General features: G+C 40.5%; 1 protein-coding gene across 1 annotated transcript in view; it reads left to right on the top strand.

The window, feature by feature from the left end:
• The window catches only part of SCML2 (Scm polycomb group protein like 2), a gene marked incomplete at its 5' end in the record, with an annotated part of 131180 nt that overhangs the window by 18273 nt on the left and 99903 nt on the right, over window positions 1-13004 (top strand). The window contains one exon of the mRNA XM_084623146.1: window positions 6632-6739. Coding sequence (XP_084479272.1) covers window positions 6718-6739 — 22 coding nt within the window. The remainder of the gene's footprint in view (window positions 1-6631; window positions 6740-13004) is intronic.

The following is a 13004-nucleotide window of genomic DNA, read 5'->3' as shown; positions in this document are numbered from 1 at the left end:
TCAGGTGGAGTTCATAAGAAAGACCTTCCTCGACATAGGTCTCCTCCTGAATGAGGAGAAATCTACTGGCCTCTGGGAAGCACGCCCTGGCTTGGGTAGAGTCCAGGACTGCGCTTCCCAGAGGCCAGGTTTCACTGAGGACATCATACAGAGCCTCAGACGGTTCCCCACGATGTCAGCAAGAATCAGTCTAAAGCTGCTGGGACACATGGCCTCCTGCACGTAAGTGGTGCAGCATGCCAGGCTCAGGCTGCACCCACTCCAGTCCTGGCTGGCGTCGGTGTACCGACTAGCCAGAGATGCGTTGGACAGGGTCATAACCCTGCCCCGCCTGGTACTGGACTCCCTCCTATGGTGGCTAGACCCACGAATGGTTTGCGTAGGGGTGCCTTTTGCCAGCCCTTGCTCACCTTGGCATCAGAAGCCTTGGATCTGGGTTGGGGGACTCACCTAGGGAACCTCAAGACCCAAGGCCTCTGGTCTCCGGTGTCAAAGAGCTGAGGGCAGTGCGTCTGGCATGCTATGTTTTCAAAATGCACATAATGGGCAGATGTGTTTCAATCCTCAGCGATGTTTTATATCGACAAACGGGGGTGCACGCTCCTCTCCCCTGTGCCGAGAAGCCCTTGCGCTGTGGGACTTCGGCATAGAGAACTCGATCCACCTGCAGGCTTCATACCTCTCAGGGGTGCGAAACATGCAGGTGGACAGCGTCAGCCGGAGCGTCAGCGGCCACGAGTGGTCCCTTCGGCCAGACGTGGTGAGCTCAATCTTCCAGTTCTGGGGATCTCCCCAGGTAGACCTGTTTGCCACTCCGGACAACAGAAAATGTCAAACATTTGGTTCCCTCGGGAGCCACAGCTCGGGGTCCATCAGGGATGCCTTCCTTCTCTCATGGGAGGGCTGCCTGCTATATGCTTTCCCACCCATCCCCCTAGTCCACAGGGTGCTCCTCGAGATCCGCAGAGACCGGGCCCAAGTCATACTAATAGCGCCGGGGTGGCTGCATCAGCACTGGTTCACCTCGCTCCTGGAAATGTCCATAGCGGCCCCACTCACCTTACTGCTGGTCCCTGACCTGATCACACAGGTCCAGGACAGACTCCGGCACCCGAATCTGGAGTTGCTCCACCTTACGGCCTGGATGCTCCACGGCTAAGTGCCACAGAGCTGTCTTGTTCGGACCAGGTCAGACAAGTCCTCCTGGGTAGTAGAAAGCCCTCCACCAGGGCTACTTACCTGGCCAAGTGGAAAAGGTTTTCTGTCTGGGCGGAGCAACATAGTCAGTCGCCGCTCTTCGCCTCCATACCGTTTATACTGGACTACCTCCTTCACCTAACGCATCAAGACTTGTCCCGGTCATCAGTAAGGGTCCACTTGGCTGCTGTATCCACCTTGCATCGGGGCTCAGATGGTCTCTCAGTCTTTGCAAACCCTATGGTCAGTTGTTTTCTCAAGGGTTTGGACAGGCTCTTCCCACACAAGTGTCAGCCACTCCCTGCCTAGGACCTCAATTTAGTCCTCTCCAGGCTTACAGGCCTGCCAATTGAACATCTGGCCACCTGCTCCCTGTTATATCTCTCATTCAAGGTCGCGTTCCTTGTGGCAATTACCTTGGCTTGACAGTTTCGGAGCTCAGGGCCTTCATGTCTGAGCCCCCTTACACAGTTTTTCATAAGGATAAGGTCCAGCTCAAGCCTCATCCGTCTTTTCTCCCGAAGGTTGTCTCCCATTTTCACATGACCCAGGACATCTTCCTCCCAGTGTTTTATCCCAAGCCACGCTTCTCCGATAGGGAGCGCAGGCTGCACTCACTGGATGTGCGTAGGGTCTTCTACATAGAGAGAACTAAGTTGTTCCGAAAGTCCGTCCAACTCTTTGTAGTCGTGGTGGACAGAATGAAGGGCCTCCCGGTATCCTCTCTACGCATATCGTCATGGATAACGTCCTGCATTAGGGAGTGCTATACCCTGGCAAAGGAGCCCACTCCGCAGATAACTGCTCACTCTACCAGGGCCCAGGCCTCCTTTGCGGCGTTCCTGCGAACAAGTCCCTATTCAGGAAATTTGCAGGGTAGCCACGTGGTCCTCGATACATACATTTACGTCGCACTATGCAATTACACAACAGTCCAGGGACGATGCGGCTTTCAGGAGAGCTGTGCTCTTTTCTGTGGATAACTCCGACCCCACCTCCTGAGCTCTGGCTTGTGAATCACCTGCTTGGAATGGACATGAACAATCACTTGAAGAAAAAACTGTTACCAATACCCACCCTCTTACCCCTCTGTCGGAATAGTCCAGAAGAAGGAACTGAGGGGGTGGAGGGTTGGCGGGGCCCAATATTGGGCGCCATGAAGGCACCACTCCGGGGGGTGTGCCCAGGCTGACCCTATGGACGCTGCTAGGGGAAAAATCTTCCGGCTGGCATGCACGCAGCGCGCACACACACACCTGCTTGGAATGGACATGAACAACGCATCTCGAAGAACAACAGTTACGAGAAAGTGAGTAACCATTTTTTTTTCTTCTGATTATATAATCTATGAAGTAAAATTTATGAAAGAGATTAGAGGGGCGCAAATATCAGTTTGTTTTACTTCGTACATTTGACAGCTCTCTGTGTATAGCCAATTCCCCTGTTCATCCTGCACAGTAAGTATCCCATATTGTTTATGTGGGACTTTCACATAGAAGCCAAGATCAGAGGAAACATTAAGAAAATATAAGGAAAAAGAAAAACCACAGAGGTAGCGATAGTACTTGAAATTAACTGTGTCTTTTCAATTTGATTGTCTTTTAAACAGTTAAATTTGAAATTTGAGAGAGGTTTTTAAATTATTCTCGTATCTGACTCTCCTGTAGATTTTTATAGTTATCCTTACACGTGTGAAAGAAATCAAGTGGACTGAAATGGGTTTCTCGTTTCTGCCCAGCCAAAATTTCCCATTCATTTTGTTTAACTAAGGATTGCAGAATTGGGAGTCTGAGCTATACCAACAATGTTGATAGGACCAAAAACCTAATCTGCTTTAAGAATGTTTCCTCTCCACCCACTTCTTTGATTTAACTGTCCACCTAAGCCTGAAGCATCTGATTCTTCAAAACAAAAGTCTCCAATCTCTAGAGGTTTAGGTTTCTTTGAAATATCATGTGTTAAACTGGCATGTTAAGTTGTATCTCCATGTTCGGTGTGTTTGTTGTATTCTCGTGAACAGGCAGGGTATTGGGACAAATTTCTGCTAGATAACTGTCTTGCTTGCTTGTAAGAATGGTGTAGATAGCGGAAGGGAAAGTTGTGATATGCCATCCAAAAGAAAGTATATGATTTTTGACAGTGTCTCTCTTTAAAAGGCTGACCTCTCTGAAAAGCAGTAATTCTTGCCCTTCAAGTTGACTTTCTAAATTAGAAGAACAATATTAGAGTAGGATGGAAAATATTTTTCCATCATATGTAGTAGTAACTTTGGAAATGCAAATGCTTTAGGCTTGTCTAGTCATATATATTTTTAACCAAGAGCTCACACAGTGGGAGGTGACTAGTAAGGGTGAATGGGTTTTGACAACAAAAGCCTTATCAGGAAGTTAAAGGCAGACACAAGCTCACCATCTAATTCAGAATTAAATGAAGTAGGGGAAGTTAAACAGAAGGGATGAAGCGGAATTTACTGGATGCTTTAAACCCCAGCTATAAGTAGTATTAGTAGCAAGCATGTGGACATCCTCCACATTGACTTTTTTTAGTGGGTTTCATTTCCGAACATTTTAATGTTCAAACTAACATGACACTTTTTTTTTCTTTCTTGCCTTTTGCCTTTGATTTTCAGTTTCCCTAGCTTAAGTCAAGTGACTTATTGTTCTCCCCTGCTGATCCTATACTTCCAGGGTCTGAATTGACTCTTCTTGGGGTGTTTCCTGTATTGTGACTGACATAAGTGCTGTTCCTAGCTTGATTAATTTTTCTCCATATTTTTCTTCTTTGCCTTTGGTTTTGTTTCCATTCCCCTCACCTTTCCCATTACTTTCTTATGCCTGTTTATTCCTAGTTTTCTGTCCTTGCCTCTGCCTTTCCCAGGTTTCATTCTCCTACCTGGTTCATTCCTTCCTTTGTTTCTGACTTCCATTCTCTAGATTTGTCTATCTTCCTTCTTACCCTAATTTCCTATCTTTTTTCAACATACTCTGCTTGCTTGCTCACTGACATATTCAAGGATGTCTTAGGCTTCCCCTCTTCCCTGCCCGTCCGCCCAAGGATCTCTGCAAGCTTCGCACTCTGTATTTGTCCAGCTTTTTATATATATATATATGGCTGTGTTGTGCTGATTCGAAGGCCAGTGATGTTGGAAGTTGTATGCAAAAAGCTCCCACCCTGGCTGGGGTAGGGAGTAGGCAGCAGATAAGAAGACAAACTGTTAAGGAAGGTAATTAATTAGGTGGAGTGAACTGAAGTAGTGTTTCTCAACCTTTTTGATACCAGGGACCAGTTTGCTTCTTTCCTTAAACTGTAAGGGGGATTACAAGGACTGGCACCATTCCATGGACCAGTTTTTGAGAAATGCAGAACTAGAGTGCTCCTCAACTCTACCCCAGAAAGGAGTTATGTTCTGCCTCAGTCTGACTGCACTGTCTCTGTAGAGATTTAGCTTTTTTGCTGTTCTTCAGAATGGAGGCTGAGAAATTCAGTTTTTAAGTACAACTTAATTTATAGGACAAGAAATAATTTTTAAAAGCTCACTTAAGCATCCTGAATAGAATAGACTTGGTGCAACTGGCCTTTGCAGTAACACCTCTTCTAAATAGTAATAAATTTTATCCTGTTGTTGGATTTGTGCTATTTCAAACAACGGTTTAGAATTTCCAATTGTCTTACATTTTTAACAGGCTGGTGAGCATGTTGTAAAATAGCCTATCTGGTGCTACACAAACTAATGAAATGCTGGAATCCTTTTTATGTTTCTGACAGACACTCCACTTGTGCTAAACTTGATGACTATCACTGCAGGGTTGGAATCTTTATTACGGCACCAAGTGCAATCCAGTGTTTGGAACAAAAAAAGATAAAAACCGTGCACTGTTTTAAGTAATCTACCCATAAAGGCAACTACTTTGACTCTGCAACACCTTTCATAGTTTATTGCTTAAAGAGGAAAAGCTTTGAAATGTTTTGGGGGAATTCTACAATAATTTCAAATATAGATATTATTCATTTGATCATTTATAGCATTATTGTGTAGCAAAAATGCTTTGCTTGTTTTAGTATTCAGTTTTATTTATAGCTATTTTTAATCTTAAATTTTTTGCATTGATAATTTTAGTGGTAATACCTGTTTGGTACATTACAAATATTTTTAAGACTAACAAATTTCATTAAATGACATTAAACGAAGTTTTCAATTGGTTTTATCCACATGAAGTATCCTGTAGATGTAAAAGGACGTGTGATGAAGTCCATCATGACCATATATAATTTACAGACTTTCAATTATCTTGAAATTGTGAAGCTTTAGTAAAAGCTATTTAGTTGTTCAATGAAACTCAAAATTTTTAATGTGTGTTTTTAAATGTTGTTGTATACCCCTGTGAAGCTCAAAAAATTCTGAGCTAATACTGCTGTAGCATCCTTAGCTTTGAGCTATTGTTCATGTTATAATAGATATGTTGTTTAGATCAATGAATGTTTGAAAGTCTGGCTTCTGCAAATCCATGGTAGTATCTTCTTTAGTCAGATTTTGTTGTAGAGAAAATGTGTGTGTCTGTTTTAAGAGTTTTGTAACTTAGAGTTATACACTAACCATAATAGAAACTGACACAGTCTTAAAGGGAATCTGTCAAGGTTGGTAGCTTGAAAATTGTGTTAGATTCCTACCTTATATATATTTTCCTTTCCTTTCCTTTCCGTATATACATACATACACGTAGAGTGAATGGAAAAATAAGTGGCTCGTTAGCATTGTTGTTGCTGGACTAACCCATGACTGTTCTGATTTCAGTGGAATGCTGATGAAATTCATCAGTAAAGTTCAGCAAATGTGAGTGCTGGAGTGGAAAACTAGTAAAAAAAAAACAGATATTGCTCTTTTCTCTTTATTGAGGTGGCATAGCTTAACTAACTTGGACCTCCTTGTTCTTAAAGCCCACAGCAATTTACGCCTGTGCTATATTTGAGACTAGTGTTATCCTCATGGATTATCTGTGATCTGACACTACCTGCCATTGCAACTTATCTCAGCTAGCAATTGTGCCTTTGCTTTCGTGCTCCCAAACTTGAGTTTTATTACGCCTTAGTTTTTAAATAGCATAACATTTTTCCCAGGTGGTATTTTCTAGCATGACCATTGTTGGATTGCGTGTATGTAAGATGGAAAGAAAAAAGCATATTTTTAATGTCAAATCATAACATGCTGTGTGAAGCAATCTGATTTTTCTTTTCAAGGGTTTACATCCTTTTAAAATGAAGTAATAAGAAAATTTAATTTATTCTCCTCCTTCCAGTATTTCTTCGATTTAGCTCTTGTTTACACAAAGTTCCTCTACGAGTAGCTTGTTAAACTTTTGCAGCTTTAAAACAGCAATATAATGGGGTTTTTTTTGTATTGGATCTATAACTAACTATCTGTATTACTACTCCACAGGAAACTGTTGTGCTGAAAGGAAGAATTAACTGGTTTTTCAACTTCAGGCTTTTTATTGTGAGAAGGAAGATCACATAAGTGTTACCATGGGGAGAACAGCAGCTAAAGGTAAGGTTGGTGGCTTTTATCCAAAAGGAAAGAAAGTAGAAAACATAAAAGCTATTTTTGATTAAATGGGGTATTATTATACCTAATAGTAATAACTGCTGTATTGTTAAGTTGAAATAGGATGGTAATATGTACTGAACTTGTTATGAATCAAATTAAAGCAAAAAATCCCAAACTTACAGTAGGTATGTTAAATTTCTCCTTAATTGAAACCATTCTATATAATTTCACCCAAAACAACTGTTGTCCTCAGACAAGCTAGAAAACAGTCAGAGTAGAAAATTTAAGCACATATCTAGATGTGTTGTTAACATATAATCCTTTATAGGTGATAAATTATGCAGATGTCACAGAATCCAAGTTATCAGAATAATGTGTAATATTGGGTATTAAGTTTTACAATAGCAAACTGCATCAGCAACTACCTTTCAAAAGCCCATGTAGATAACATAAACTGTTTTATGCAGTTTAATTTCTCATCTATGCAGTGGTATTCTCTCTAGTCATGTCTTCTACTGTGCTGTATCTGGGGGGGGAACATCCTAAGTTATGTTGTTTTACATCAACTTGAGGGTGAGATTTGAGCAGAAGTGAATATGTGAAATAGAATAGGCATGAAATAGAAATACAGATTCTTGTGAAGAGAGCCCAATTACTCTGTAACTGGTCCTTTTCAGTTTTGGGACAGGTCGTTCTGCTCTATTGAAGATTGCTACGTTTTTTGCACCTAATTCATGCTTTCCACCTTTGCAGTCCAACTGCTTTCTCTGCAGTTGTCTACTGCCTGTAAATTGCAGTGGATCATCTATGATGACTGTAGTTGTGCATGTAATAGTTTGAAAATGCTGCAAGACAGGCCCTATTCCTGGAAGCCCATCTGGGATGTGTCACCTAGAAAAAAACAAACACAGGTTGAAGGAGATGGAGCTGTTCCAGATCCACCCTGCTTTAGAGTGTACACAGATTTGAGAGAAGTCTTGATGGAAGATGTTAGCCAGCTCTTCTCTTCCCATCCCCCTCTTGGAGGTGGATAAAAGGTCCTAGACAGAGTCTCAGGTGCATTAGGAATCAAACATTTTCCCCTCCTCTGGTTGCCATCACAGATCTTCAGAGAGGTGGTGGTCAGCTTGTTGGGGAATGCTCTTCCACTCCATCTCAGTCCTCCACTCCTGAGGTGCAGCTGAGACCTTCTGTCAGGGTGGAGGGGGATAGTCTTTTGCGATCTGTCACTCTAAGGTGCTTGACAACTCTGAGGAACAGAGGTAGAGACTTCTGAGAGGGAGCCTCCTCACACATCATCGGAACTAGCCAGGGTGGAAGACTTTGACTCCCTTGTTGGAGTGGTGTCTGGAATCTCAAGAATAAGTCCCTAGGAAGTGGCTGTGCAAATCTTGATAGACCGACCCTCTATGTTGCTCCCTTCCCGCAAGGACATCAAGGAAATAGTGTCTTGGGAAAAGACTGATACATATTCTCTAAGGCAATGCATTGTTTTCATTGTTTCCCAAAAAGATTCTACAAGACTTGGGGCACTCTCCTATTCGCAGGAGAGTAATAGTCATATCATTAGTTAAGAAACTGGCTCTTCTAAGAAGTGGGTGCTTTCTGTGAAAGCTCTCTTGTGTCAGGAAACTGGAGTTCAACGTTAGGAGGAACTGTAAGTGGTCACTAGGATCATCTCAGTTGCTTCTACCAGACTTTGTGCTTGAAGGAGGTAGCCTTCTTGGTCCCTGGTGGATTGCAAATCAATGAAGAAAGCTTGGGTCAATCTCCAGTTGTCTCTGATTTCTTGTATGATGGCTGTGATTACTCTGGCTTGTCTTCCGATGAGTTATCTTGTTAGCAGAAGAACTTCATGTCTACAGATTGGGGAGAGGTGCTCCAGACCAACCTGCCATGCATAGTATCTGTAAAGTGTAACCTGGGTAGATGGAATTGCTCAACCATGGTTCCATTCTTTTCAGGGTGGATTTGATTTAAATCACTAGTCGGGAAGACTCGATTTAATCATGGATTTCTACATAAAAGTGTATTCTTCTTGGTATACATATTCTTCACAACGTAGAGATAGATGTAGGTTTCATTTTTAGAAGGTACACACTATACATTTTTAAAATGATTTAATTTGAAAACTTTTCAGATTCGTTTTACACTGTATCCGAAAATGAATGATTGTTTGGTTATTTCATTTACCAAAGGTAATTTGAAGCAGATATTTATGAAGTCCATGGGAGGTGAATATCTCCAATTCAACAGGTTAATCATTAATATTTGGAGGATTTTCTTGCCATGCTGTATTAGGAGGATAACATTGCCAGACAGACATTTAAATTGTTTTATTTAACTAAAACAACAACATTATGTATTTTTTTTTCAGCAACAGACATATCATATTTTAACAAAACAAGCATATTAATTTTTGAATTTAGTTAAATATTCAAGTTTTTTAAAATCAGGTCTGTTTTTGTTAAAATTGTTTTTAACTAAAATAGTTAAAACGAATTGTTTTTTTAAAAAACAACAAATTAAATTGACTGTCATCCAGGTCAACATGAGAAACTTAAAATATTGGCTTCTGCAGCTAACTCAGTCGTCTTCACCTTCATTTTCTTGTTTGTTCATATTCTGGAAAAGAAAAAGAAGCTTTCGTGCTTTTTCAGGTCCCAAACGATTTCTCAATTTGGAATGAATTAGTCCAAAGGACAAAAATATTATTTCTACGCCGGCAGAAGAAGCTACTGCTGTTAAAAGTGAGATTATCACTTCAACAGTCTCTGAATCCAAGTGCTTCAGTGACTTCCACCAGTTCACTGGTGTGACTTTCTTTAAAACATCATGAGCAAACATATATTTCTTGAATGGTTCACCCTTAGCTCTGAAGTTTATTATAGTTGGCATTATGGAGGGATGATTGCTGAATGTCCATGTCATAGCCAACTCCTCTTCTTCAGCAGTTAAGGTTTGACCCTGGTACCAAGTACTGAGAATATTTGCAAGAAAATGAGCTGGAGATAGAGCTTGCCCCGTTGATTTTTTTAATTCTTGTAATTTAACTCTGTCATTGCATATTTCTCTTTTTAAGATTTCACTCAGTTCCTTCCAAATTTTAACAGCGTCAGCAATAAAACAGCTATTTCCCTGCATTTTGTTCCAGGCTACAGAAATAGGCTTCAGGGTACTCAGCATGTGCTCAGCGTTTCTCTCAAGCCCACTGTTGAGAACTTTGGCTGTGACAGTGCCATCTATTTTTTCATGATTTTGTTCACAAACTGTCATCAGATTAGGCCAGTTCTTGCTACAGTACTCAAAACAGTCCACTACTGAGTTCCATCCCACGTCTTGTAGGAGAGTTAGCTTGGTTCCTCCCACTTTTTTCAGTGCAGCTGCTGCAAAGTGGTTGTTACAGAAGTATTTTGCAATTTCAACAACATTATCCTTTATTTCTGGAACACTGAAGTCTTTGGGTAGGAGGTGCATCAAATGAGCACTGCAACCATTTGTTGTTAGCTTGGGACTCTCTTCTAAATAATTTCTTCTTACCTTGGATACATTTGCAGCATTGTCTGTGACCAAGCTGCGTACTAGACAGTTGAATTTTTTTTCACAGTTTGTTATAGCCTTTAATGCTACTTTTTGTAAGTATTCTACTGTGTATGCATTTTTTGTATGGAAGACATTCCCTTCTTCTGTTGTAACAGAAGAACATACAACAGATATACTGTGGCTGTGTGACATACATGATGTGACTGAAACACTATCCTTGGCAGATAACTCTGAAACTATAGAAAATGATGGTGATCTTGAAAGTGGATAGTCTTCAGAATTCTGTATGTTGAGGATGGATTCTCCTAAACAAAATAAGTCAATGCAGTTATTTAATTATGATTATCATACTGCTCATTTAGTATTACTCATTGCATTCACTGACACTCAGTACTACTTTAAAGGTGAAATTGTAAAAGGAAGATCTGCCTATTTCAGCTGTTTATTTTTATCACAACTGCAGCTAAAATGGTAGCACCATGGAGTAACAACTATATTTTTTTTTGCTCAAACTTGAGAATTCAGGAATAGTCCAGAGGGAAGACAGGCAGTCCCTAAGAAAGAAGTATGAAATAAAAAAAGTTTACCAACCTGAAGATCCTGCATGTTCAGACGTGTTCCTTTCATCATCTTCAATGCAGCTTCCTCCTGAGAAGGAACACTTCTCTTGATGTTGTTTCATTTGGGAAACAAGGCCTTGCATTTTTTGTTGCGCTGTTTGCATTTTGCACGCATGCCTTGTCTTACCCACAGGTAGAGGAACTTCATTAAAATATTCCCAAACTGGGTCTCTTTTACGGCCTGCTGCCATTATAGGTTTTCCCTTCTAGGGAGAGAACGGTATGGTAGATCTCAAATCAATGAAGGCTATACTCAGACCTCAAGACTTCTGGAATATGCTGCTCAAACAGTTTCACTTCTGTTTCTGCTGCTGGTCCCTCCCTTCTCACATTAATCTCTAGACTTCTTCTCCTTGTCCAGATCTATTCTGCTCCCAACAATCTTCTATTCATTGAACTTTTTGAAACTTTGCACTTTTAGAGAGAGGTAAGGGATTGACTCTGTGTACACAAATTTGCAGAAGGACAGTAGGGTTGAGGTTTATTATTTCTCACCTCTATATATTTATTTATAAACATTTTTGCTGTTAACAAGCATGTTCTCTGGAGACACAAATCCACAGTTTGAGAACTGCAAAACTATGCATCTCTGATAGTATCTTCTGCTCTGAGTCCCATTGGGTAGATAGAAAGATTAACCTAAATAATCTATACAGAAGCTCCTGGAACCGCATAAAATTTGGTCCCTAATCCATGAGCCATTGGAACTCATTTTACAAAACTTTTCTTAATATACCCATGTATGTTTGTCTCATACTATAGAATTAGAATTTATAATCCTATTCCATGATGAGATATTTTGAGCTATAATGTATCTTAATTAAAACTATCTTTAGATAGGTTTCTTCCTCAAAAAGCATTTTATCGAAAAAATCCGATTTAATAGATTTTTATCTGCCCTGATTCTTTTCAAAACTTGGGGCAATGGACAATTTTTAGTCACCCTCAAGATCTCAATCATGTGGGATCCCCCAGGATTCAGTCTCCAAACACTTCCTATTCAAAGGGAAACTGCTTTGGAAGTTTTGTCCATTCCAAAATCTCACAAATAATGCTAATGACAATTCCACTTTTATTTTTCATATTTCAAATCCATATTTGCAGTCTCATTAGCCTCTAAATATCTAGCAGTGGTGGTACCTTGGAAGAGAACCAGCGGTCTTCAGATAAATCCCAATTAGACCCAAGTAATGTTGATTTGGAAGGTCACTGCATTTGAAGAAATGGGATGGGGTTGTGCCTGTTATCCCTATGTAAGGATATGTACACTCACCATCTTGGGGTTTTACTGGACCTTTTACTTATCCTTTTCCCTGGTGTTGGCCTTATTGCCATACTATGTTTGGATAGTCATTTTAAATCATTGAGAAGGAAATGGAAAACGGGCCAAAGAAGAGGGAGAAAATTTCCCCTTTAGTCAATAGAGCAGAAACCCAGAACTTTTAATCTTTAAGAGATTACAGCCCAGTAAGGAATTACTTGGCTTCCCATCCTGTGTGCAGGCCAGGAGATCTTTGTTCTTAGTTTAAAACACTTGTTGGGCTATCAACATCAGTGAAAATGTTAGCCGAAAAGGTTATATTGAAAATGGTGCATGAAAACAGGAGCTCACATTCACTATAACTGTGGGTAGCACAATATTATAAGAGAATGATTGCATTATACAGAAAAGGAATAGTAGTTTACCGTATATGCTTAAAACACCTACTGTAATCACAGCAGCGATTCTTTATCATAGCTGTGAAATATCAAGGCTGTCACTGACCTGAATGCAATAATGCTATGTTTAAATATACTTGTTTACCAAGAAAAATAGAGACTGAGATTTGAAATCTACTGCCTTAATGAAACTACCTACATCTGTTTCATGGCTTGAAAAATTTACTTTCTACACAGGGTGAAAAAGAACCTATGCTGTCTTTCTCTGCCCAAAAGCAACAAAGAGCACTTGCTCACTTATTTGTTTCCATTCTCCTTCACTCACTGCCCACCCCCCTGCTAGCATATCAAGAAGAACAAGTCCATTAGGATTTGTTTTCTTCAGATATTTTCTACCAGTTCTAAACTGTCTATGTTGGAGAGAAAATGGTGTCTCAGTTTCA

This window comes from Lepidochelys olivacea (genome assembly GCF_965140295.1).
Source record: "Lepidochelys olivacea isolate rLepOli2 genome assembly, chromosome: 1".
Classification (NCBI taxonomy): domain Eukaryota; kingdom Metazoa; phylum Chordata; order Testudines; family Cheloniidae; genus Lepidochelys; species Lepidochelys olivacea.
This window is presented reverse-complemented; position numbering and strand designations above follow the sequence as displayed.